General features: G+C 46.9%; 9 protein-coding genes across 9 annotated transcripts; 5 read left to right on the forward strand and 4 right to left on the reverse strand.

The window, feature by feature from the left end:
* Window positions 1-463: 463 nt before the first annotated feature.
* Window positions 464-1,185, reverse strand: C8R40DRAFT_1169329 (uncharacterized protein; the record flags this gene model as incomplete). Its single annotated transcript, XM_046231357.1, has 2 exons — window positions 464-1,069; window positions 1,120-1,185. 2 exons carry the CDS (start codon window positions 1,183-1,185, stop codon window positions 464-466), a joined length of 672 nt encoding a protein of 223 aa, XP_046087912.1.
* A 258-nt stretch (window positions 1,186-1,443) lies between these two features.
* On the reverse strand, window positions 1,444-3,591 carry C8R40DRAFT_1042127 (Flavocytochrome c; the record flags this gene model as incomplete). Its single annotated transcript, XM_046224057.1, has 8 exons — window positions 1,444-1,494; window positions 1,547-1,639; window positions 1,693-2,187; window positions 2,236-2,442; window positions 2,499-3,017; window positions 3,079-3,246; window positions 3,307-3,427; window positions 3,494-3,591. 8 exons carry the CDS (start codon window positions 3,589-3,591, stop codon window positions 1,444-1,446), a joined length of 1,752 nt encoding a protein of 583 aa, XP_046087913.1.
* Window positions 3,592-4,009: 418 nt separating this feature from the next.
* On the reverse strand, window positions 4,010-5,554 carry C8R40DRAFT_1098915 (P-loop containing nucleoside triphosphate hydrolase protein). Its single transcript, XM_046227831.1, has 6 exons — window positions 5,321-5,554; window positions 5,172-5,253; window positions 5,098-5,109; window positions 4,751-5,047; window positions 4,596-4,692; window positions 4,010-4,417 (listed from the first exon to the last, which is right to left on the reverse strand). Exons 1-6 carry the CDS (start codon window positions 5,383-5,385, stop codon window positions 4,206-4,208), a joined length of 765 nt encoding a protein of 254 aa, XP_046087914.1. The 5' UTR covers window positions 5,386-5,554; the 3' UTR covers window positions 4,010-4,205.
* A 21-nt stretch (window positions 5,555-5,575) lies between these two features.
* C8R40DRAFT_1098921 (membrane dipeptidase-domain-containing protein) lies at window positions 5,576-7,976 on the forward strand. Its single transcript, XM_046227832.1, has 9 exons — window positions 5,576-5,927; window positions 5,983-6,122; window positions 6,180-6,251; window positions 6,307-6,361; window positions 6,416-6,498; window positions 6,761-6,910; window positions 7,151-7,376; window positions 7,430-7,609; window positions 7,666-7,976. Exons 1-9 carry the CDS (start codon window positions 5,661-5,663, stop codon window positions 7,834-7,836), a joined length of 1,344 nt encoding a protein of 447 aa, XP_046087915.1. The 5' UTR covers window positions 5,576-5,660; the 3' UTR covers window positions 7,837-7,976.
* Window positions 7,977-8,928: 952 nt separating this feature from the next.
* Window positions 8,929-10,402, reverse strand: C8R40DRAFT_1098935 (ubiquitin-specific protease). Its single transcript, XM_046227833.1, has 6 exons — window positions 10,306-10,402; window positions 9,714-10,256; window positions 9,620-9,662; window positions 9,415-9,564; window positions 9,148-9,345; window positions 8,929-9,084 (listed from the first exon to the last, which is right to left on the reverse strand). Exons 1-5 carry the CDS (start codon window positions 10,365-10,367, stop codon window positions 9,178-9,180), a joined length of 966 nt encoding a protein of 321 aa, XP_046087916.1. The 5' UTR covers window positions 10,368-10,402; the 3' UTR covers window positions 8,929-9,084; window positions 9,148-9,177.
* Window positions 10,403-10,567: 165 nt separating this feature from the next.
* On the forward strand, window positions 10,568-11,033 carry C8R40DRAFT_1042260 (SOH1-domain-containing protein; the record flags this gene model as incomplete). Its single annotated transcript, XM_046224067.1, has 2 exons — window positions 10,568-10,779; window positions 10,838-11,033. The coding sequence occupies 2 exons, from the start codon at window positions 10,568-10,570 to the stop codon at window positions 11,031-11,033; spliced, it is 408 nt and encodes a 135-aa protein (XP_046087917.1).
* A 348-nt stretch (window positions 11,034-11,381) lies between these two features.
* On the forward strand, window positions 11,382-13,006 carry C8R40DRAFT_1041816 (triose-phosphate transporter family-domain-containing protein; the record flags this gene model as incomplete). Its single annotated transcript, XM_046224020.1, has 6 exons — window positions 11,382-11,566; window positions 11,640-11,828; window positions 11,971-12,059; window positions 12,109-12,550; window positions 12,602-12,741; window positions 12,792-13,006. 6 exons carry the CDS (start codon window positions 11,382-11,384, stop codon window positions 13,004-13,006), a joined length of 1,260 nt encoding a protein of 419 aa, XP_046087918.1.
* An 814-nt stretch (window positions 13,007-13,820) lies between these two features.
* C8R40DRAFT_1042069 (uncharacterized protein) lies at window positions 13,821-15,230 on the forward strand (the record flags this gene model as incomplete). The annotated part of the gene is made up of 6 exons (XM_046224053.1): window positions 13,821-13,912; window positions 13,961-14,365; window positions 14,425-14,745; window positions 14,806-14,878; window positions 14,938-15,034; window positions 15,085-15,230. The coding sequence occupies 6 exons, from the start codon at window positions 13,821-13,823 to the stop codon at window positions 15,228-15,230; spliced, it is 1,134 nt and encodes a 377-aa protein (XP_046087919.1).
* Window positions 15,231-16,044: 814 nt separating this feature from the next.
* C8R40DRAFT_1098978 (uncharacterized protein) lies at window positions 16,045-18,589 on the forward strand. Its single transcript, XM_046227834.1, has 15 exons — window positions 16,045-16,404; window positions 16,453-16,482; window positions 16,545-16,651; window positions 16,701-16,740; window positions 16,801-16,873; window positions 16,923-16,956; window positions 17,014-17,033; window positions 17,096-17,100; window positions 17,151-17,282; window positions 17,330-17,350; window positions 17,480-17,570; window positions 17,623-17,630; window positions 17,686-17,747; window positions 17,798-18,455; window positions 18,506-18,589. Exons 1-14 carry the CDS (start codon window positions 16,400-16,402, stop codon window positions 18,112-18,114), a joined length of 945 nt encoding a protein of 314 aa, XP_046087920.1. The 5' UTR covers window positions 16,045-16,399; the 3' UTR covers window positions 18,115-18,455; window positions 18,506-18,589.
* The last annotated feature ends 6,223 nt before the right edge of the window (window positions 18,590-24,812 follow it).

Here is a 24,812-nt window from a genome sequence, read left to right on the forward strand (position 1 = left end):
GACCTATACAGGCTAGTGCAGGGCTAGCGTCAGAGATAGGGAGTACAATGCTGATCTGTAAAAGTTTGTAGATCATCGCGCGATTGGCGCTACGGCAGTTACAGAGGTACCATTTGTGTATTGCATGTTTGTATTTTGGGCTGGCTCGCAAAGGTTGGGAGACCGGTGCGCTTCAGTTCGGTTTGACTGTGAGTGCGGATGGATCTCTGCCGTTTTAATAGTCACAAGTTGAAGGTGCCGACACTGAACACCATAGGAACGTGCCGCGCGTTTCCAAGTGACACCCTCAATGAATCAACAGGGAAGGCGCGAGGACATTTAAATAAAGAGTCATCCACCACGGCGCCGAGCAGGTGAAGATCTGTGAAGATGGTATTGAATGAACAGTACATCTTGAACGAAACAACAAAGTTCTCCGAAATAATATACACTAGAAAGAAATTTCCAATCCCGTAATCATTAATCATGTACGCTTGCTTGCCTTCGCCTGTACATCTCCTGCTGCATCTGAGACTTTCTCGGCACCTGCCTTCTTAATATCCTCTGCAGTGCTTTTCCCCCATCCAAGCCAACTAAACCATCCAGCTTTAGCTTGTTCCTTCTTCTCTTCGACACTACCCTTTGCATCGCCATACTTCTGATCCACAGACGCCCTAGCTTCATTATACAAATTCTCTGTTGAGTCTTTGGCGTTCGACAGGCTCCTCGAAGCACTTGATTTGTATTCATCGAATTTCGCTTGAGCATCATTGGCTGCCTGCTTCGCTCTTGTCTCCGCCTGACCAACGGTTTTGTCTGCAGAGGCTTTCGCTTCGCCGATTTTCAGCTGACCCAGCTTATATGCATCATCAACGCGTGCTTTACCTGCAGCACCAGCTTCCCGAGCCTTCTGAACGGCTACCTCCTCGTCTTTCTTTGCTTTTGCCTCCAACCTAGCTGCTTCGTCGGGATTGTTGGAGTAGTACCAGTACCCGCCGGCTCCGACAGCAGCGACAACAGTAGCGATTAGCAGTCCATTGTTGGATTTGGATTTTGGTACTTCAGTAGTATATGTTCGGATTTGCTTCGCCTGATGTTATCATTAGCATTTGCAGTGTGACCAATTTGGCTGAAATCTACCTTTGTCAGGGCAGGAGCACGAGTAAACGAAGGCTTTGCAACGCGAATAGCTTGAGAACGGAACATTGTAGAACGTACGGTGGTTTTAAAGCGAAGATAAACTAGATACCAGCTTTTATAACACACGCGATCTGGGTGAGGATTCGCATGACGTCAGTGACGTAGTGAGCCCAGTGACGCCCTCTCACCGTGGCGCGCGTCTTTTTTCGTGAAAAGTCAAATGCTCCAGTCTCCAGAAAGTCCATGATGTTATTGAGAAATAAAATTCAAAAAATACATCGTCAGCACAGGTAACACGGATACATATTTTGTACATAGCGTTCTCTATTGCTTGATCTTGCCTATCACGGCGTTTGCTGCGTATCGAGGAATAACCTACAAGTAATCGTTCATGCAAGTTCATAAAACACATAGAGAAAACTAATACCTTGGGATCGTGTAGCATGTTGAACTCTTCCGTAGCATCTCGCCCAGCATAAAGCATGATCGCTTTCTCACCTCCGGGATGGTCAGGAAGGAACTACCGACATTAATATTAGCAGGGAACCGGTCGAATAAAATAACAAGACGTACCTCGGTAACATCGAGCACCTCGCCATTCACGACGACCCAGACGTCCTTCTTATCCTTGTGTTTCGCGACCTCGTCCATCGTATACACTTTTCCACCTGTGCTCGACTGTTCTCCCTTAGCCTCTGGTGCTGGGGCACTCGATGATGATGACGACGCTGACGGAGCACCAGACACTTGCCCAGCAATAGCACCAAGACGGCCACCTGCCTTTGCTATAGCAGCACTGGTTGCTTGAAGCGTGTAAGCAGCCGCAGAGTCTCCGGCGACCCGTCCAAATACAACACAACCAAGCAAAGAGCTTCCACCGAGACGGTTGGCACCGTGGACGCCTCCAGCAACTTCTCCGCAAGCGAAAAGACCAGGTATGGGTTTGCCGTTGGTATCAATGACACGAGAAGCGTCGTCAATTTCAAGACCACCCATGGTGTAGTGCAAAACGGGAGTCATCATAGACACATGGAAAGTATCGTCGTAGGTCCATTCACCAGAGAAGAACTAACGAGACATCAGCGCAAAGTCCAATGTAGGGATATACCCACAAACCTTCTTGCCGAAAGGATCCTTTTTCGAGCGGACAACTTGATTGTAGTCTTCAAATGTTTTCTTGAGGGTTGAGGGAGATACACCGAATTCCTTGGCAAGAGCATCTCCAGAATCGAAACGCTTCATCAAACCACGGCCGACATAGTGCTTGCAATGCCATTCGATATCTTTCGACGCGGGTCCGTTGAGAACGAGACGAATAGGGAACTGGTAGATACCCGGGTCAAACAAAAAGAATTGAGCTTTCGTTGAATATTTCATACCTTGCCGTTCTTCCACATCTTGCCGGTAACATAATCCCGATGTTGTAGCTCATCAACGAATCGTGCACCGGTGTTATCCAACAACAGTCCACCGACACCTCTCAAAGCTTCTGCAGCCAAGAACTTCACCTTAGCTTCGGGGTCGTTGGGGTCCACTAAGCCGGTGGGATGAACCTGGACCTTCTCCATGTCAATTCCCTTTGCGCCAGCAGTCATGGCCATCTTGTGCCCATCACCAGTACAATGATCTCCGTTTGTTGTAGGAAGGTTGTAGTACTCCGGTCGATGTTTTTTCAGCAGCGAGTCAGACGTAAAGTCAGCAGCATATCCACCGGTTGCAAGAATAACCGGTCCGTAGGCGGTCTCCGTTTTGCCATTGAAAGTGTATTCGACACCAATAACTTGAGCATTCTCGTCCTTGATAAGCTTGGTTACTCGGGCCTTTTTGATAATCTTAACACGCTCTGGTTGAGACACAGCAAGATCCTCTAAACGTTCCATCTGAGCATAGGTAATGACCTGGGACGTAAACGAATCGAATTAGAACGTCACTGATAACATTGAGTTGCAAGATTCTTACCATTCCCGGGAACTGAGCACCACCACGATGTGTACGAGGATGAGTGTGACCACCGAGACGAGCGACCTTTGACAAGTCCAACCCAAACTTATCCTGGAGCCAATTGACGGCATCACCTGAGCGGCCAGTAAGAACTCGGATGAGATCGTCTCTTGCAAGTTCTCGGGCCTGAACGATATAGCAGAGTATATAAGTATAAAAGAAGCGAGGAACAAATTCAGCACGCACGGATTTCTTAGTATCCTCAAAGAAGATCTTTGCGTTGTCGGGAATGTTCAGCTCCTGCTGGGTCTGTGTACCAGCGCCGTTGATTCCAGACGTTGCCTTGGTTGAATTTCCCCCCATGAACCTATATTAAACAACGATTATCGTTAAATTGGCAGAAGATGATTTAGGAGTAGTATGGTGCGCGGACCCTTGCTTGTCGAGGAGAAGTACATTAGCCCCACGTTCGAGTAGTGTGTGGGCAGCAGAGAGACCGGCGAGACCGCCGCCAACGACGATGGTAGACATGGTGTTGAAAAGATGAGGAGGTGGTGAAATAGAAGGTCTTGAAACGGACCCCAGGTGAGCCGTGTCTTATATAGAAGTTAGAACTTGAGCTTACCCCGGAGATGGGCCAATCACAAGACACCTATTCCTTTGTACTTGCATGTGATTTATCCGGTAATGCGATCCGAAATACCCGCATTTCAAACTGCCCCCCAAACATTTCAAACACCAGCCAACAGAGCTTGACCACCGGTTGATCACTTAACTTGCCGGGCAGCTTTCATGAGCTTTCTCAAAGAATAAATCGTTGGAGGTCTACACTCAAGCTCTTACAGCCGGTGGTCTAAACTTTTCGCTGTGGACCAAGGTAAGGAATCGTCTATGTATACCAGGTCTATACGAGTCTAGAATGTGGGTATTAACATACATGGTGTCAAGTAGTTCAGTCCCTTTCGTCGATATAGTATGGCTGAGGAGAGGACGCATTGCGGCTGTTATCACTATGCGTGTAGTTATTCCTCAGGTTGATCTGATTCAAGCGCGAGGGGATAAGCCAATGATGGTCTTTCGTGCTGAACTATTTCTTCCTCTCCAAGCTCTATGTAGGGAAATTGTCCCAAAAAGACATCGGAATTCTATAGCGTCTCCTTCAACACCTCACAACATCTCTGAACCAACTCCTCCATGCTCGCTTCAATCGCATCTATAAGGACCAACTGTGGAACTTTTCCACTAGGGCCGCCATGCTCTACATCTCCATCGGCGAATATATCTCTATTAGCCTCCAAGTACGCGGGCCAGACAATCTGCTCCCAATAATTCGGGGGATCGCGCCAGAGTGATCCCTCTGGGTCAAATTGGACTGTTGGTCAGCGACAGGTAGGTTATACAGCGTCGGGGCCAAACAGGTGGAGTTAGAGAAGTGGACCGCGGGAAAGGAAGTGAATAGACCCCGTCAATATACATGCAGAATAGAGAAAGGAAGGCCGAAAACCAAACGAGGCGAATTGGCACAAGAAACATACCTGCAGTATGATATCCGTGTCTTTCATATCGTCTATGTTTAAGTATGGCTTCCGGGACACGGAGAAATATCCGTGCATCCAATTGCTCGTAAACGCCCTACCAAACCATTTGGTCAGAGATCCTCAAAATAGCTTCTCACATTACATCCACTGACCGGGTGCCAATACAATAAGAACCCATCCACCAGACCCCATATTATCTTAACCCCACCCCGCTCTGCGTTTTGTTGCATCTCGTCGAAAACGCGAGACCACTTGAGCATTAAGCCATCGTTCAAAGGTACATCCTTTTGTTCGTTCAAATGGTCGTGACTTATATGTTCTGGGGGAATTACTCCGGTCTTCTTAACTTCTTTTAAGGACTCGACCATGCGAGGCCATTGAATGGCTCCAGTTGGAGCATCCCAGTCTTGTACATTATACACAGGATGCACAGGAACTTGTTCTTGAGGCTAAGAAAACATATTGATGAGCTTGAAAGACAATACTCAAATGACCTTACTGGAGCAAAATCCTGAAGGATGAGTCATCGTTTAGGACGAAGCATATACATCGACGGACATCGAACGTACATACGTCCTGATGAATGATGACACTGTTTGGCAGTATTCGTGCTAGGTGCTTTGCGAGGGTTGTTTTGCCAGAGCAAGTTGCACCTCTGTGAAAATTAACAAGTTTCAGGGAAGAGTATTTGAATGAAAGGAGAAGAAATATTCAGAGCGTACCCGATTCCTACGAGAATTACTCGGGTTTTATGCTGGACTGAGTCGTTGCTTTCTAGGGAGCCCATCCAGAACTTGGAAAGAGAAGCGGAGTATAAGGGATATCCCAGCCAGTAAAATTGCGAATGTCGTGAAGTGTAGAGGATCCGGACTCCGGAGATTATCAACGCTTATCAGCGCTCATTATAAGCATAATCTTATCTTTCGGCAATCAAATGGCATATATCCTGAGTCAGCTATGTCAGTCGCGCTCTCAGCCTTGTGCAAGGCGCGTTTCTTTATCCGTTGTTCTCAAGTGTCACTGTCAACAGAGTCCTGAAGTTTGAAGCTTGAAGGTCTATTCATGTCTGAGCATACTGCCCTTCTCCCATCCACTTCGGATGCGAACAATAATAGCCGTGGCGCACATAAATCACTTCCTACATTTAATTTCACAGTGCGCTTTATAGTATGGGGAATACTGACTGCAACAACAACAGCAGCTCTTGTGGTTTTTCTGTTCTTCTCCGACTCCCTTCCCGATAACATCAAGGAACTTCCTTGGATCGGCGGAGAGCTGAAGGATCCCATGGTTGCGGCACTGGGCATACTAGAAAAGGCTCCAATTATTGTGAGTCCCATATATCTCTGTATACAGATGTTACATAGCTATCTTCCTTTGTTAGGACGGGCATATCGATCTTCCAATACTCATTCGTTACGGTGGTTACGCCAACAATGTATCAGCCGTTGACCTCAACTCCGAAATGCCTGCCCACGTAGATATTCCTCGACTTAGAAAGGGAAAAGTTGGTGGCTTCTTCTGGTATGCCTTTGTCAGCTTTCATGATGCTCACAATGAATAACCTGATATCTACTTAAGGTCAGTATATGTAGGCTGTGCGGACCCCGAGGCTGAGGGAGCCGATTTTTTGAAATCAACTTGGAGAGTCAGGTCTGCTTCATGAAGCTGATAGGACCCGTGCACAACCTTAATATCTACATATTAGGGATACACTGGAACAAATCGATGTTGCTAAGCTGCTCATTGAAAAGTACCCGGAAGTATGTTCGTGTTTCCCTGGCCATGGACAAAATTAACCAACAGGTGATTGTCAGACCTTTCGATTTGCGCGGAATGCAGAAGGGATAAGATCTTCTATCGCTAGCGGAAAGATAGCCAGTCTTCTTGGCGTTGAAGGGTGCGTTGTCGTTGACCTGCTTCAGTATGCTCCCAAGTCCCGTGCAATATGCTCTCCACATCGAACCCAGGTTCGATGGTTGTCTCTGAATATTCTTGAGACCGAGGGACATACTCAGTAGCGCACAATGAACGTCCAGATTCAGTAGTCTGGGTGCTACGAGGCCTGGTCGGGAATCGAGCTGACCGGTTTTTGCTCCTCGATCGTTCCTGTTCTTCGTCTGAACTGTTGAGATCTCCTGGCTCATCTTCGCCTTATATAGTGCTCACCAACTTGGTAATTCTATCTCTGTACTGAGGCAGTACCAAGCACTGGGAGTTTCATACGTTACCCTCACCCACACTTGCCACAACGCGTTTGCAGATTCATGTGGTCTGGCCCCGGGAAAAGAACCTTTACATGGCGGTTTGAGGTGAGCCGATTTTTTCAAGTTTTCTTTTTCCATCCGGGTCCGCTCTTCTGAGTATGGTGAGCTTGGGTATCTACAGAGGATTCTCCCTTTCGAGTCACAAAAATAGTACGCCGTAATATACTGCGTCACTTTTGCCTTTCCTCCCCGCGTTTCCGCGTTTCACCCCGACGTCCGAACTTGCCGCCCCTGCTGTTTTTTATTACTTTCCATGTGCTGAATACTTACATATGTTGCACTCAGTGCCCTTGGGTTCTCACTGATTGATGAAATGAACCGACTCGGCGTCTTAGTAGACTTGAGTCACACTTCCGACGCCACTGCAATTCAGGCTCTCAAATACTCCAAGGCCCCTGTGATCTGGTCGCACTCATCCGCCCGAGCTGTCCATAACGTACCCCGTAACGTTCCAGATGATGTTCTAGGACTTATTGGTACTGGTAGCGGACAGAAAGATGCGGTGGTCATGGTACTCGAACTGGCTTCTAATCAAATAACATGCTGATTCTGCCGATCTTCAAGGTCAACTTTGCGCCGTATTTTGTGGCACCCGAAGGTCTGGCAACAGTGAAGACTGTAGCCAACCATGTCGAGCATATTGCAAATATTGCTGGTAAGGAACATGTGGGTATAGGCAGTGATTTCGACGGTATAGAAATTGTTCCAGCTGGTCTGGAAGATGTATCAAAGTATCCAGCACTAGTGCGTGATTACCCCCATTTCCGTGTGATTACAACATTTACATATCCCTCATGTAGATCGCTGAGCTTTATAGCCGTGGCTGGACGAAACTTGAATTAGCAGGTTTGACTGGAGGCAATCTTCTCAGGGTTTTCGAAGGAGCAGAACGGGTTTCGAGAGAACTGAAAGCCACAGGTGTGCAGCCGGTGTATGATCTATACAAAAAAAGAACAGATATACCCCACTGAGCCATTCAGATGGTCATAGAGGTCATAATGTAATGGCATGTAAGTATGCTGTCTTACTGCATAGTGTATTTTCTGTTTGAAGAAGTTCGTTCTTTGACCGAACTCAGATATGGCTGTATGGAATCCAGAAAGTTTGCAAAAGGACCAGACCGTAGCATCCAGCATTAAAAAAAGGTAATATGTATTGATTATGCATGAAAATCATCTCAAAAACGTTCTGTCGGAAACAATTTACTATTTAGATGCCGACTTTGAAAATCCTCTGGACAAGGAGTTAGAAAGACTGATAAAGCTTCCCCACTCCCGAGTCCGACTGCGTGGAAGCAGTTACTGCTAAGAACTTTAACCCCGGAGTAAATGCATGGTTTAACTCAGGTTTCATTCATCCGTAGTCTTTGCAGTATTGTGTTCGACATTCAATTTCTTTCAAGGAGATGATTGAGCAGGGGCAGTCCTGAGCAAACCGTCGAATTTGTTGATATCAAATTGAAGGACATATGTACTTAGAAATTCGGGAACCTATTTCCGCAATCAGGATCCAGAACGTATCTTCTCTTTCCTTCTAATACCAGGTACTTACTACTATGAAGGTTTATTTCACCAGGATTTATCCGATTACCGCTTCTGAGAAGATATTATCACAGTCCAGGTGCTGTGCTCTGATCTGCTGAACGGTCTAACTCAAGACTCCTAGTTAATTGCAGCCATTGAACAGCGAATGCTCCAATCCGAGATTTGACTCATGACAGATGACCAAGAGAGAGAAAGTCCGCGAATCTGAAGTGCGAAAGACAGCAATAATTATGCTTGGATAACGTGTAATGCGTGATAGGTCTTGATAGGTCAAGTACCGTGCTGGATCATCAATGTCCGACGAGGCTAACGTAGAGCGTTGTATGTGCGTTTTAACGAGGTTCGCCGTACAATATTGTTCATTAACTCTAAGTACTATATCTGTGCATGTAAAATCGGCCATCTGGAGTCCCTGCGCCGACGGTGAACCGCCGATGATTAGCTCAATTTCTTATGTGACTGTACTCACGGTAGTGGAGGTAAAACATCGTGGTGAAAGATACCCTCAATCTTCTAAGTGATGTTTTCCAAGAGAAGCGGAGATCATTAATCATTATTCACGGTCGCATTAGAGAAAAGATCTGCTGATTTGCAAACTTCCTGATCACTCATACCTTTTTCATCTTCTTCTGGATCCCGTCTGGATTGCTGTGTTCAATTCTTGGACTGCAGTGTGTATGCCGTGCTATTATTTTATTTTACCTTCTTTCTGACGATCCAACTCAAATGTGGGTGCAGATCAAAATTGATAGCCATTTACACGAGAATTTAACTTTCATCCATTGCCTCTCCTTTCGACTTTGCCTTAGATACACGCTCCTTCATAATACCTTTTGCTCTTTCCTTCGCCGACTCCAGCTTTCCAGCCTTGGCAAGTGCGACCAGAAGGGAGTGCACAAGCCCAACGTGATTGTGCCTTCGCAAACTGTTTTCGAACTATGATTCATTCACATTGTACATCAGCCATGTATGCAACCCGAGAATATAAAGCGACCCTTTACTCACATTCCATCTATTTCGTTTAGATGTCTCGCTCTCCAGCTTGACGACTAAATCGGCGGCTTCAGCTTGCTTTCCGGCTGCTTGAAGTTCTGCTAGTTCGGCTTGTATTAAGGGAAGTGGGTCTTCTCTTAAGGCTAAGAGACTGAAATCGAGCTAGATTTCATCACTATTCACATATGAACTTGGTTTAATGAAGATCAAGACTTACGGCTCCAGGTGGGTACGTCGCTATTCGATTTTCAATAACCTCACTTTCTGAACTATTGAAATCTCATCATCTTGGAAAACGTGAAACGACTGACCGTGCGCGAGAAAGCCAGCCTTCGCCTGTTTCATTATAGGACCCGTGACTGACGGCGTGAGGCTTCAGGCCATCCAGTTCGTATAGAAATCCCATGAACGGAAGATAAACCACAAAGTGGTAAGCATCCTCCGTCTGCTTCGGAAGCCCCAGTCCATCCAGAGAGATTGCACTAGGTGGCGACAGAGAATTATGAGCTTCTCTTAACCAGTCGGAGCTGGTGATGACAAGGCCGCGAGTCTGAGGGTCCATGCCGTTCGTAAACTCCAATAATTGAGTCAATTGCGATCCACTTTTGAGAGCCGGAATATTCCCAAGCGCGTTAAGAACCGCTAGAGTAGCGCACGCATTGTTCACAACTTGATGTGCGAAGAAGCCTGGAAATTCAGGATCGTAGTTTCCACTCATGCTGTCAGATGAGGTTGAAACCCATTTGAATAGAAATATCAAGGCATGCAGAGGTTGCAGCGAGGCAAGAGATTCTGAGTCTAAAGAGTAGAGATCATCCACGATTAGTGGAACCCCTAGAGTTTTTAACAACTCTCTGAATTCGGCATGAGAGTTTGTAGGGGTCCCAGATCGGAAGAACATACGAAAAGACACCAGGGTCTGACTCTGTAAGCTGCCAGCCATTTGAGTCATCGTCTCCGGACATTGTTGAAGTTGAGATGATACGAGAAGAGGAGTTGCAACGAAAAAATAAATGAAGAGTTCAACTGAACGCGTCAAGTGGATGACGCGTCGCAGAATCACGTGGGCTGAAACTGCGGGCCGAACTTGAAGAAGAAGTTGGCCCTGGTTGTGCCACTTCCGTTCGCGCTCCCATCGTCTGCATCGTTTGGTACAAAGGGAGTCATGACAACCCCAGCACCGGCAACTCCCAGTGCTGACCCAGAAGCAGCCAATCGAGCCCGATTTGAGCTTGAGTTGGAATTCGTTCAAGCTCTTGCCAATCCCTTTTACCTCCATTCGTTAGCGCAGCAGAACATTTTGGAGCAACCTACGTTTATCAACTTTCTCAAGTACCTTTTATACTTCAAGGAGAAAGATTGTGCTCGCTTTATACAGTAAGTGAATAGGGTCCGCTGTAAGATACATACTCATTTCCGAACTTATGATCTTAAGTTATCCCCACGCGCTTCATCATCTGGAGTTGCTTCAGCATGCTCAATTTAGGACTGCTATGAAGAAGGACGAGATGTTTCGTGAATATCTAAATCAACAACAATTTGAACACTGGAGAACGTGGTCAGTCCACTTGGTCGTATTTCCGCTCAGCCGTCAGATTGCTGTACTACATCTACAGGAAGGACCCTGCTAAGTTGAATGCAAATTCCGAATTGGAGGACATGCAGAAACAGCAAGAATGATCATGCATGTTGGCAAAAATTTGTCCATTATGTTCCATCTGCATGTAACAACTGGCTGCCAACTGACAGTGCAGATTATTATTATCATGTCTCGGCATTCCGACCTTGTGTACAACATTGTATCATAATAGCACTTTTTTTTGAAAGAAGATCAGATTGTCACCTGTACGGGTGCATTTGCACTGATTAAAGCTTTTCGTTGAGAGGTTGTGGGCAGGTACAAGCGGAACGCATTTCCAAATTCGGTAAGTATTCCCAGGAAACGTCTTTGACGTGTTCTCAATTGACAATTCTCGTGCATGGCTCTACTACGCCAAGATGACCGCTCGCTGGACGACTCTTTGGGACAAAGTTCATCGCAAGAAGATGATTACGAGCAGCAAGATTTGCGCCCTTCATTCTATGCGCATGTTCCTTCGGTGGAAGAAAAGAGAAGATTGTGGATTCAAAATGCGACCGTAAACACAATGTTTATCGGTTCTTGGTGAGTTATAGAGTTTTCTTTTTCAAGTTAGTTCAGTGCGCTGAGTCAAGTATCGAACCCTTGTTTGATCCAGGTTCTTCTTCGCAATTCTTCTTTCAATGTATAACAAATGGATGTTTTCCGACTCTCATTTCAATTTCCCCTATCCTCTGTTCGTCACGTCGCTACATATGGTCGTCCAATTTATCTTGGCTGGCCTAGTGATCAGCATATGGCCTCATAAATTCAGGCCAGATCGATACCCCACGACTGAGGAGTATGGGTTAGTTTTTCAAATTCAATCGAGTGATTGCGTCCCGAACCATGCCATTGTCACTGCGAACTTATATCAGGGCCAGGGAGCATGCATGGAGATTTTACGCGTTTCTCAGGATTTGCGGCTCTCACTGACGCGATCTTTGCAGGAAGAATGCGGTCCCCACAGGCGCTACCACAAGTCTCGATATAGGGCTTTCAAACCTTTCACTTAAAACTGTATCCTTGTCGTTCTATAGTGCGCTTTTTGTCTTCCTATCGTGCTCCTGTACTGATAATATACAAAGCTATGGTCAAATCATCTTCTCTAATATTCGTGCTGCTTTTCGCCTTCCTCTTCCACTTGGAGCGTTTTTCCTGGCGCCTTGTAGGGGTCATCATGCTTATCTGTAGCGGGGTCCTACTTATGGTAGCGACGGAGACGCATTTCATTCTCGGTGGCTTCGTACTGGTAATTAGTGCAAGTGCCTTGGGCGGTCTTCGATGGGCTTTGACGCAGCTATTGTTCCAAAACAAGAAAATGGGCTTCAGCAATCCTGCGTCTACGATATTTCTTCTGAGTCCTATAATGGCGGTGACGCTCATTATCTTGAGCTTTTTCATCGAAAGCTGGTCTTCTCTATTGAAGAGCGAGTTTTTCACTTCCGGTATCACTCGAACAATAAAGACAATCCTACTCCTTCTTGCACCCGGAGTACTTGCGTTTTGTATGGTGCTTAGTGAATTCTAGTCAGTCATTCTTACATGCTCCCGTGAAGATTTCTCATCCCCACTTTGAAGCATCATCCAGCGTGCTGGGATGGTACCGATGTCAATTGCAGGAATTGCAAAAGAGGTCGCTACCATCAGTGTATCAGCATGGTTTTTTGGTGACGAGCTCACTCCACTGAACATAACTGGTGTTGCTATCACAATATGTGGTACGTCGAGTGGGAATCTGACTAAGTCCGTCGTCTGAAATTGTTCGCAGGCATCTGTCTTTTTACCTACCACAAATACTTGAAATCAATACAATCGACGATACCACTGGACGGGCATGGTAATCCTATCCTTCCCGAGGAAGAGATCGCTCTTCATCCTAGAGATGACTCTACTGAACTCGATGAAACGTCGCGGTTGACTTCAAATAGTGCGGATAATCTTGAAATACACCAAGTCGTGAGTAATGACATTTTGCGTACTTGATGATCTCAAAGACAGAAACTCAATCCCAATTTCCTGATGCTCTTACTTCACTTTATCTATAGGATGAGGCAAGAAATATGTTGTTCTCCACCGAGTAAGAGGAGGAGAAAGAGGAAAAGGGCTTTCTCAAGGATTCCGTTGACTCCGGTGCCACCGCCGGGTGCGACCCGTCTAGAACGGTCGAAGAATGTCCCGACGGACTAGCAACGGATATATCTTTGCCATTGCTTATTTATAATCTATTTGAAAAATCTTGATACCTTTGAGGTCCAGGAGCGCGTACTTGTAGAATAATAATAGAGACGAAACAGAGTCATTCCTTGCCGTACGTAAGATCTGGTACCTGGAAAACGAACCGAACGGACCTGGTTTGCAGGTAAATCGCATCCTGCGGATTGATGGATGATGAGTCCGAAGTCACTCTTCGCATGTGGATTTTAGCGATTGATAGAGTGATGTAAGCACTATTTGAAGTACTTCTTTCAAGTTTCTATTCTTTGTTCTCATTATATTCATTTAACAACAACCAGCCCTTCGCAAAACGGACCTACAGGAAACCCACGGGGCGCAACCAAATTTTGGGCGGTCAGCTCAAATTCTGCACTTCCCTTTCAGAGATCCGATTCGGAACGACAAGGCCGGGCACAAACGACGCCCTTGCCAACGAAACAACTCGACTTTTATCTATTTTCCCGTTTCCGGGATATTTATGATATCTAAGTGTTACGTGTGACTGACGCCAAATAAGCCTTGAGGTCGAGTCGCTCCATACTTAAAAGCCATCACTGTGTGCTAGTCACTGTTGGCTTTTCCGATGGACGACTCTTTCCAGTTTATCATTGAATCTCCTCAAAACACACAAGGTCATAAGAAGCGTCCTCGTCTCGTCACGTCTTGTGATAATTGGTGAGTGGCGTACCGAGGCTTCTTCTCCATTCACTCAACATCTATCAGCCGTCTGAAAAAGATCAAATGCTTACAACCTACTCCTGAGGGGAAATGTGAAGCTTGTAGAGCGGCAAAGATCCAATGTCGATTCCGAGATAGAGAACGATACTTTGCTGAGCGAAGTCGCTCTATTGCTGGGCCTGGAGCCTCTTCTAGTGAACAAAGGTCAACTTTCTTTGAGTATAACGCGTACATCGACGTAACGTTGCTTTCTCTTAGATCCGACAGTGCTGCAGATGGGTTTCCGGTAGCCTCTAGTTCTTCCAGTCCTGCGCTTTCATCTTATTCTATTCCTCGTTCGGTGTCTCATTCACCCAAGGCTAACGGCGTTGTCGGCGCGGATGACAATGGCAGTGTTCGATACTCTCCCTATGCCCCAGATCCCCGACGGTCGGTAGAATATTCACACCGGTGCGTTTTGTATGAATATACGTGTTCCTCGGCGCTGAATTCGAGTGGTTTTGGCGTAGTCATTCCTCTTCTATGTCCTACAACAGTTCTGCTCGTCAAAGCCCTCTTAGCTATCAGTCAATGTCGCCGAGTCCTTCAAATTCACCGATGATGTACCACTCCCGATCACAGTCCAATCCTAATTCGCGTCAAGTCCCTCTCTTCGATTCTACTTCACCACAGCACCCGTCCTATAGTCTAATGACAGAATTCATTCTATTGTTCTTCAATAATTTACATCAAGAATACTCCTTTGTTGCCTACGACGACGTTTACAGAGATTACAATCAACGTAGAATGTCGCCATCTTTGGCTAATTGCATTGCGGCCTTCGCTGTGAGGTGAGTAGTGGTTTTGTTTTTCCAACTTCATTGAATGTATATTTGATCTGAAACGCGTAGGTTCTCAACGAATCCTGATCTAACAGTACGCGGACTGCATAATGTCGCGGAAACGTACGCGAATAACGCCAAGGTACTTCACGCTGCCACCTTGCACTGCCCATCCCGCTAAGACATCGCATATTGGTACAGACAGCTGTTAATGCCGTCTCCCACATTCCTAGTGTAGACACTCTACATGCTTTGATGTTGATGGCATGGTATGAATACAAAGCAAACAGGATCAACTGTAAGTCTGTTTTGTTTATACTACGTGCTCCTCTCAGCGTTGCTTTGCAGCATTTCGAGATTACGCCCAATTAAGTACGCGTATGTCCACCCAGCTCGGCTATGCCACCGCCAGCAGTGGCCATGAGGGTGAACGTCGAACACAAACAATGAAGGCCCTGTATCATCTGCAACTAGTCGCCTCGCAATATCATTAATAATGTGAGTTCAATACTTGTTCCTGTGGCAGCCCTAGCTGACGCATGTGTTACAGTTAACTGATAGAAATTTCAAACGCACAAATGCCCACATCCAATACAGGATTTGTATAATTCTGGCTATCTGTATTTGCTTACTTTAATGGCTCTGTTAATAGCTTTGTTAATAGCGACCTAATATACCTTCGACTAATATATGCGCAGTATGTACATAGCTGGGCAGACACTTCTATATGTTGGACCTGCGCGTTGCACCTTCATCGCCATCTTCAGATGAGAATCGGTATTCATAAATTGGTACTGTACTTGGCGGCAACCACTCTCTTCCTGGTCAACTGTCGAATAGAATTGTTATGAACAGACCAGGTGAATATTATTTTTAATCTTCGCGATTACTATTCAATTTTACATATTCAAGTGTCTGAGGAATCTTCAATCGTCGCATTGACAATTTTCTGTGGGATCTCATAGATTGGATGGTGGAGTGGTCAATACGGCATGAGTTTGAGTTTGGGAAGGTTCGGGATCATTCCATTTCCGCCCGCCACAAAACCATATGTAGTGTCGTCTCGCGCCCTTTGTCGGGCTGTAATCTGTTGCAACCACGCTTCTCGAAGTGTTCTTTTCCCATGGGAGCTTCCATCTGTGAATACTTAGGCTTTAAGCTTTCGATTACTCTTTGTAGCACACCATAACTTACTCTATAACTTACAACGGTAGACCCTGCCACGGTCCAATCAATTCAAGAACAATTGCTTTATGGGAAACGATATAAGCACATGCTCATTCTGTTCTCCGTATGTGTCCAGATGTAAGTACCTCCTTTGTCAACTTACGTTCAGATTCGCACACCTGTCATGGCTGGACTCCAGATGCGCCACGAGGATGTCAACATTGAACTTGACCCCCATCTTCTTTCCCTCTTCGTCGACCGACAGATAACTGCAATCGCCTCTTCACCTTCCGGCATGGATGGCGACTACATCAGTCCAAGCTCATACCAGTTGACAACATACCTTCGGATTGCATCTGTATCGATCGCACTCTACGAGTAGGTTCAACGGGTGATCGACCTCAAACCAGTGACAAGCACTCAGATATTGTTTAGCTTCCTCGAAACTGCCCCGAGTACCTGTAGGTATATTCGAGAACAGTGGAATGCTCCTCACATGACGTGCGCTTATCCTTCGCCTGATGTTATTTCGTCTTACCACCTCTTCAGTGCCTCGTTCAGTCTTTTTCTCCTTATTCAGTTGCGTCTTGCGATTTTCCTCACTCTCCAAGCAAGTTGTTTACGGCCCTGTATCTTTCAAGATTCACAAGCATAGCGACCCTCGCTCTTTCGAATGTCGGATACTTCTATTCCCATTTCACTGAGCGCTCTTGCTCTCACTACTATTTAATACCCTCAATTTTCAAAGGTATATAAATCTAAAACATGCAGAACTTACACCAATAACTTCTCTCTAGTCATACAATCCACGGTATCTCAAATCATCCTTGGTCTCCGGTATGTTTCCGGTTTTTTGTCAATCTCCTTCCTTGGAAATCTTGCTAATGTACAGAGAAGTGCCTTCAACCTTTCACGGAGATCTCGATTAGTTGGAGGCTCACTTCTAGTTTTATTGATAGCCGCTACCGCTGTGCGCATTTTCCATCCCTTCTATAACTCACATTCACCTTCGGAAGCAGTTGGAAGGCTTGACTAACCTCTACCATCGAACTGGCGAGTATTGAGGTAAACTGAACTACTTTGAGTTGGTATTGATTATATTTTTTGCAGCGGTTCTTGATCCTCAGTTTGTGAGTCCCTCAACACTGTACCATCTTTTTCTGTGAATTTGACCTCAAGAATCGTTCTTCAGGGAAAGTAAGGCGAGAATTTTCGTTTGAGGATCTGAACCCTCACCAAAATAACAGCTGCCGAGGTGTGTTCCAGATTATGCATCTAGGAGCATGGATCTACTACGTCGTTGCCATAATATACGACTTGACAACCTCAACAATCTGCATGGTCTACCTGAATAAGTATAAGACGGCTTCGAATTCATTGTACGTTTCTATGCACCTTTCATCAATGGTTGTACTAATTGAGCTAGCTTTGCCAAAGTGACAAGAATGTGAGTGTCAGAGTCAGGACAACGAATGCAATGATGGCATAGCGAGGACGGTCTCAACCACTTGCAGAATTTTGCTTATTACATTTATTATCTTGATTAAACCCCGTATTGATAGCTCTTTTCCGACAGGATGTTTTATGACGGAATTGGATATTTCACAGCCCTCACCTGCGTCAACATCCTCAATCTTGTTATATATCGGGCGTCTCAAGACATACAAGTATGTTCTGATCCATCTCATATGTGGATGTGGCTGAACTGCATATTTTAAGACTGCAGCGTGAGTTACCCAGAACGTTCATTGATCTGCCACTTACAGTGGATCTACTATGAAGTGCCTCTCTCGGATACTGTATGACGTGGATCATGTCCAAACGCCTCATCATCCATTTACATGGTACGTAATAAATAGCCTGTTTTTTTCAATGCTAACCGGTAGCCTTTCAGAAATATCCATGAAGAGAAGAATCGATACTGCTGCTGACGCTGCATCGAGTTCAACCTCACAAAGTATCAGCTCGGTGTACAGCGTGAGTCATGTAGTTCGGACACAGTTCAAGCCAAAAGCATCGACGGTTAGTCTCGATTTGACTATTCCAGACTTCGATCTGGAGGATGTGGAACTAGGGACCGATTGGGCTGAAGATGGGAGTGCGCATGTGAGGGTGGAAAAGACTGTGCAGGTCGAGCGACGATCTAGGATGGTTTATGAATTGGGAGATGATAGTATTAGTCCTGGCCCTTCATTATCGCGTCCTCGATGACAGGTTTTGGGATTTTTTGGTCTTGAGATTTTTTGCTCTACCGCGAACGCGTTGACCTTGAGAGTAGAGTAATCAATGATTGTCTACCGAAGCACCGTAGATGCATTGAAGGTAACACGAATCTCCAGTGAAATTCCGGTGATCGGCGGAATTCAAAGGTGGGACGCGGACGGACTGGAAATCTGCAAACAATCATAATTGGCCCGAATACCTTGATAGGATGGATGTTTGCTGTGCTATCTAATCCTAGTATTCCCAAAGCAGCTCTATGAAGTGGTCGGGTAAAAACGAGAAACCTTATTCACTAGGCCCCCTATTACTCTGATATTGCTCACAGTTCTGCATAAGTTATAACCTATATTCATCTGTCCATGTCACTTCTTGCTTACCTCCCCTGGCTACTACCAATATTTTGATGTTACTTGTACCCGGTACAGGGCATCCTGTCACGAAGCGGCAGAGGCGGAGTGACTAACGGAGCGGGAAAGCGGAGCGACTAAGCAGAACGGTGAGGCGGAGCAACTGGACAAGGCAACAAGGCGGAGCGACTAAGCAGAACGGCGGCAGGCTGGTCCCAGATAATGACAGAGATATATTGAGTATCGTAGTCATAGGTAATAATAAGTAAGCACATACCTGGTCCCAGATAATGACAGAGAGGTCAAGATAAGGGACCAGGCTGTGGAGGGTTGGCTATATATACATAATCCGGTCTGCGAGAAACAACGATGTAATACTGTACAGTTTAGGAACAAGGAAGGTGGCGGAAGCCAATAGAAGGAGAAGATGGGTCAGGTGGATCAGTAATCGATGGATCAGTAATCGATGGGGGTTTGACAGTGATGGGGGTTTGACAGTGATGGGATGATGTATCGTACAAGTAAAGGCGTCGAGACGGTGAGAAAAGGAAAATGATAGGGGCTGCGTACTTTATGACATTACCCCCCTCCTTATGACCATTGCCCTCGATGGTCAAGGCTTTGCCGCTGTTGGGTGTTTTTTATGAAAGGCCCGAACAATTTTTGGTGCTCGACTGAGGTTGGCTGCAGGTGTCACGAAGCGGCAGAGGCGGAGTGACTAACGGAGCGGGAAAGCGGAGCGACTAAGCAGAACGGTGAGGCGGAGCAACTGGACAAGGCAACAAGGCGGAGCGACTAAGCAGAACGGCGGCAAGCTGGTCCCAGATAATGACAGAGATATATTGAGTATCGTAGTCATAGGTAATAATAAGTAAGCACATACCTGGTCCCAGATAATGACAGAGAGGTCAAGATAAGGGACCAGGCTGTGGAGGGTTGGCTATATATACATAATCCGGTCTGCGAGAAACAACGATGTAATACTGTACAGTTTAGGAACAAGGAAGGTGGCGGAAGCCAGTAGAAGGAGAAGGTGGGTCAGGTGGATCAGTAATCGATGGATCAGTAATCGATGGGGGTTTGACAGTGATGGGATGATGTATCGTACAAGTAAAGGCGTCGAGACGGTGAGAAAAGGAAAATGATAGGGGCTGCGTACTTTATGACAGCAGGTTCCCAAGAGTTGTGCCCTGCGTCGTAACCTTTCCACTTAACCAAATATTCCAACTTCTTCCATCGAACCCGGCTGTCTAAGATCTCCTCTACTTCGTATTCCGGTTCGTCTTCATCCTCTAAGTATACCGGCTCTGGTGGTGTTGGTATTTCGCCATTAATGGAGTTACCTTTCCAGGGGTATAGTTTATCGACATGGAAGACGGGATGAAGGCGATCTAGGGATAGGGGAAGGTCAAGGCGGTAGTCTAAAGGGCCAATTTTCTCCAGAATGCGATAAGGGCCAAGCTGTCGATCTCCTAACTTTTCACTGGAAAGTTGAAGGTTAATGTCCTCTGCACTGAGCCAGACTAGGTCTCCAACTTTAAATTGATGAGCTTTCCGCTTCCCGCGTTCGTATCCCTCCTTCTGTTGTTTCTTTCCTAGGTGTAAGGCAGCTCCAGCATCTTGTCGCGCTTCTCGGAGAATCCGTATACGGTCATCCACAGCTGGAATACCGCTGCGTTGGCCCACTGGGATATTGAACAGGGGAAGATAGCCGTAGGTTAGCTCGAACGGGGACATGCCTAGCGCAGAATGAGTCCGTGAGTTAATCACAAACTCCGCCATGGGAAGGTGCTCTGCCCAGTCGTCTTGTCGTCGTCCTACATAGAGGCGGATGTATTTCTCTACTTCCTGATTTGCTCGTTCGGTTTGGCCATTAGACTGAGGACGGTATCCGGAGGTTAGATCTGATTTAATTCCTAGCCTAGCGAGAAGGGATCGCATGAGTTTAGCTGCAAACTGGGGTCCGCGGTCGGATTTAAAGTGAAGAGGAAGACCATGGAGACGGAAGATCTCTCGGTAGTAAATATCGGCAACGCCTTCGGCTGTGATGGAGCTGGTGCAAGGAATGGCATGAATTTGTTTTCCATACAGGTCTGTGCAAACCAAGACAGCATCGTAGCCTTGGGAGTTAGGTAGCTGTGTTATCAGGTCAACCCCTACCTCTTCCCATAGACCGGATGGTACATCTAATGGTTGAGTTACGGCCCGTGGGTGTCGCTGGATCTTCTTACGGGCACAAACCTCGCATCCCTCAACGTATTTTTCCACAAAAGAGCGCAACGTAGGCCACCAGAAATGGGTACTGACCAAGTCGAGTGTCCCATGTAGTCCGGGGTGTCCTGCAGTTGGATGGTCATGGCATTGACGGAGTACCTCAGTGCGTAGGTCGTCGTTTGCTGGTACGTATACTCGACCTCGGTAGTAGACCAACCCATTGTCTTCTTCCCATTCGGCTATCCCATTGGCCAAGCGCTGTAGTCCGTGCTCTTTGACTGTTTTGAGACCCTCCAATACCTGTGCCTCCCATTCTGAGGCTTTCCGGATACGATCCTCTAAGGGGTTCTGTAGGATCGAAGCTGCAATTTTTACAAAGTGGCCAGGTTTAAGGACTGTCTGTTGTCGGTTGTCATCGCTGTCCGATACATGATGAACTGCCATGCGGGAGAGAGCATCAGCTTGGGTGTTTACTCTACCAGGGCGGTGGATCATATGAAAGTCAAACCGTGACAGATAGAGGGCCCATCGGGCTTGTCGGCGGGTGAGGTCTTGTGCAGTGCGCCAGAATTCGAGGTTCGAATGGTCCGTAATGATGTCGAATGGTTGAGGGAGTCCTTCTAGAAAGTTCCTCCAATCCTTCAGTGCTTCAATGATAGCAAGCATTTCTCGATCGTAGATTTCGTAGTTCCGTTCCGCTGGCTGCATGGATGCCGATCTGAAGGCTACCGGATGCCATTGGCCATCGTCTTGCTTCTGCATAAGGGCGCCTCCTGTGGCAAAGCCTGATGCGTCTACCTCGATTCGAGTAGGCCTGTCTGGTGTCCATAGAGCAAGGATCGGTGCGGAGATGAAGGCTTCTCGAAGGGTATCAAATGCTTTCTGTCGAGTGTCGGTCCAGGTAAAGCTGGTGTCTTTCTTCGTCAGATCGTTCAGAGGTCGTGCTATTTTGGCAAAATTCCGGATAAAGCGTCGGTAGAAGTTTGCAAATCCCAAGAACCCTCGTAGTTCCCGAAGATTATTAGGGACTGGCCAGTCGCGAACAGCCGCTACTTTTACCGGATCCATTCTCACCTCCCCTTCTGAGATGATGAGTCCGAGGTATTCAATCTGTTGTTGTTCAAATTCGCATTTTTCGGGTCGTAGGTAGAGGTCGTGCTTTTCTAACCGAGTTAATACTTCCCGTACCATTCGTCGGTGTTCCTCGAGATCGTTACTGAAGATAAGGATGTCATCTAGGTAGACTGCCACCTTGCCGGCTGCAATGAGATCAGCAAATATAGCATTCATAAGTGCTTGGAACGTGGCAGGGGAATTTGTGAGACCAAAGAACATGACCTTAGGCTCGAACAAGCCACGGGTTGTTGCGAACGCGCCTTTCCATTCATGTCCCTTCTTAATCCGTATGTTATTGTAACCCCAGCGGACATCAAACTTCGTGAAGTATCTGGCTCCCTGAAGTCAACTAATGATGTCAGCAACTAATGGGAGAGGGTATCGGTTCTTCACAGTGTACTCGTTCAGTTTCCGGTAGTCTTGTACGAAACGGAGTTTCCCATCCTTCTTCTTTACGAAGAAGACCGGTGATGAGATTGGTGATTTTGAGGGGACGATATAGCCTTTCCGTAGGTTTTCTTCTAGGAAACGATCCAACTCCTCCTGCTCGTTTAGGGACATGGGATAAATCTTGGTACGCATGGTTGCCGGTGCTCCAGGTACGAGATCAATCGCATGGTCCCAAGGTTGGTGGGCAGGTAATCGTTCGGAGGCGGATTCTGAGAAAACCTTCTTGAAATCACGATACTGCTCAGGGACCATTTCTTCGAAGGTTTTAACGGGTTTGTCTCGGTTGGCTTCCTCTGCTAGCTGCTGGGAGTAAGTGAATCCTGCGGCGCACCAGACTTCCTCCGTCTGTTCCTCTAGAATTCCTGCTTTTACCCATGCCCGGCGAGTTTTATGATTGGCTCGAATTCGGTGTATTGGTGGTTCTTCCACCGCTGCTGATTCACTCGGTTCAAGGGTCGCTTCTAGTGGCACCTCAATGTGGGGGTTTTCTGCGGGAGGTTCCAGTTCCGGGAGTTCGAGGATCGGGGTTTCTGTGTGAGTGGCGGCTAGATGAGAGTACAAGATCTCCTCGTCTGGGACTTCTTCTATCGTTACTCGAGGAGGCTTTACTGAAAGTCGTCCTTTCTCCCAATCAATCTCCGGATTTACCTTCCGTAGCCAGGGGAGTCCAAGGATGATGTCTTCACCTCCTAGGTTGGTGATCAGAAAGTCCATCCATCGCTCTTGATTATCCACTGTGAGTGCTAGACGTGCAAAATGGGTTATCCGTCCAGCTCGGTTAGGTGTTCCATCGATATTAAAAACGTCGATTGGTTTATGGAGGGGTGCACATCTTACATGGTTCCGGGTGACAAAGTCTTGGTTTAAAAACAGGGCGGTAGCTCCACAGTCTACCATGGCTGCAGTTGTTATACTGTGATTCCTTCCTCTTAGTCTCGCATGAATTCGGAAATGTGGGGAAGTAGAGTTTAATTCCCGGATCGACGATATTGTACATGATGGGTGCGAGTCATACGAGGAAGTAGCGAACATAACAAACTGATTACGGGGTACTCTCGGTGCAGCCGAAGCGGGTACCCTCTTTAAAAACCCTGTTGAAAGCCAGAGGACGAGGAGGACATAGCGTTAGCACGATCAAGTAATTCCCTTATTTGACCAATCTGATTGGAAAAGTCCTGGTTAGGGGGGCTCGGAGTAGCAGCTACGGGTGCAGAAGCAGATGTTGGGGTCGAGGATGCGATTTGGACGGATTCGTTTGGGAATAGGGAGAATGGCGCGGGTCCCGTAGCGGATATCTGTTGGCGTCGAGGTTGCTGGCGTCGGCCTCGGTCTCGTCCGAGTCCCATGAATTTGTCTTGGCAGACTGCTTCCAGATGTCCTCGACGTCCACAGTAGCGGCAGGTGGTTTCTCGGTGTGGGCAGTTTTGCTTGACATGACCTTGGGCACCGCAGCCGAAGCATCGTCCTCGCATGCGAGCTAGGAATGCTTCCCTAGTATTCCCATTACTGGTGTGGGTTGCATCAATGTCCATAGCGTGGGGGTCAGCAGGGGTAGTATGAGCAGTATGCGTGGGAGGGTATCCAGAGTTCCGGCCAGTCATGGTGGGATCGTGCAGGTAGACATCCACCGATATGGCCCGTTTGATTGCCTCCTTCAGAGTCGGAGCAATTCCTTGGGCAATGTTTACGGTGATGAGGTGTTGTCGGATCTCTGGGAGTAATGCAGTGAAGAAACGTTCCCGCAAGTCAATATCAGACATTTCAGTCCGATCTCCGATATCCTTGAACTTCTGAGCGAATTCCGCAACTGTCTGTCCTTTACTTTGCCTGAGATTCTTGATCTCGCTACGGGCTTCCATACCTGGGTCCATTGGTTCAAACCGTTGGCTAAATTCCTTCAGAAACGCCTCCCAATTTCCTCCGAAAGGGGGATTTTCCGCATTGAAATGTAGCAGATGGGGAGTTGCCCAATCTCCGGCACTTTCTGTGAAGAAGCCCAAGGCGGACTTGATGAGTTTTACTTGGCTTTTGGCGAGATCCGGTTGTTCTGACGCCCAATTCTGGAACTGAGCCATGAAGCGACGGGCTTCAGCGCCATCTTTACCCTTGAAAACCTCGGGTTTATTCATGCTTGACTTGGAGGATGAGCGTTCCTCCATAGCTGTAGCAAGGTTAGCTACTTGTCTGATGAGCTGAGCCATGAGATCCTCCGCAGAGGTGTTTGGGGCAGGCGGGATAGGAGTCGACATGATGGGAGTAGGCAATCGGGGCTGGGGAATCGGCAGGAAGGTTATATTGCTCACAGTGAGTGGCTCTCGGATTGAGTTCGAAAGGGCGTTGGGGCAAGGTTGAGACTGGCAATCGCGCCAGGTATCGTCGTTGTTATGGGCGTGAGCTTGGTCTCTGGGGTCAAGTGCGTGCGGGAGTGCGGAGCAGTCTATACTGGCAACAGGTGTTTCAGAGTCGGGCGGAACTGGGGAAGACGTGGTGTCTATAGACCCTGCAAGGACAACCTTATCGGTAGGCTGTCAGTGCAGTAATGGATCTTGACCTAATGTC

The sequence above is a fragment of the Lentinula edodes genome (assembly GCF_021015755.1).
Source record: "Lentinula edodes strain Le(Bin) 0899 ss11 chromosome Unknown C8R40scaffold_12, whole genome shotgun sequence".
In the NCBI taxonomy this organism is placed as follows: Eukaryota; Fungi; Basidiomycota; class Agaricomycetes; order Agaricales; family Omphalotaceae; genus Lentinula; species Lentinula edodes.

Coding starts and splice junctions, on each gene's coding strand:
- C8R40DRAFT_1098978 (XM_046227834.1), top strand. Junction 16,652..16,700: donor AATACCCTCAATTTTCAAAG/GTATATAAATCT, acceptor ACTTCTCTCTAG/TCATACAATCCACGGTATCT. Junction 17,351..17,479: donor TTTGCCAAAGTGACAAGAAT/GTGAGTGTCAGA, acceptor CTTTTCCGACAG/GATGTTTTATGACGGAATTG.
- C8R40DRAFT_1098921 (XM_046227832.1), top strand. CDS start 5,661: ATGTCTGAGCATACTGCCCTTCTCCCATCCACTTCGGATGCGAACAAT. Junction 5,928..5,982: donor TAGAAAAGGCTCCAATTATT/GTGAGTCCCATA, acceptor TTCCTTTGTTAG/GACGGGCATATCGATCTTCC. Junction 6,499..6,760: donor AGTCTTCTTGGCGTTGAAGG/GTGCGTTGTCGT, acceptor CGCCTTATATAG/TGCTCACCAACTTGGTAATT.
- C8R40DRAFT_1098935 (XM_046227833.1), bottom strand. CDS start 10,367: ATGTCCGGAGACGATGACTCAAATGGCTGGCAGCTTACAGAGTCAGAC. Junction 9,565..9,619: donor CGACGTACCCACCTGGAGCC/GTAAGTCTTGAT, acceptor GATGAAATCTAG/CTCGATTTCAGTCTCTTAGC. Junction 9,346..9,414: donor CTAAACGAAATAGATGGAAT/GTGAGTAAAGGG, acceptor AATGAATCATAG/TTCGAAAACAGTTTGCGAAG.
- C8R40DRAFT_1098915 (XM_046227831.1), bottom strand. CDS start 5,385: ATGGGCTCCCTAGAAAGCAACGACTCAGTCCAGCATAAAACCCGAGTA. Junction 5,254..5,320: donor GTAATTCTCGTAGGAATCGG/GTACGCTCTGAA, acceptor TAATTTTCACAG/AGGTGCAACTTGCTCTGGCA. Junction 4,693..4,750: donor TCTTATTGTATTGGCACCCG/GTCAGTGGATGT, acceptor ATGGTTTGGTAG/GGCGTTTACGAGCAATTGGA.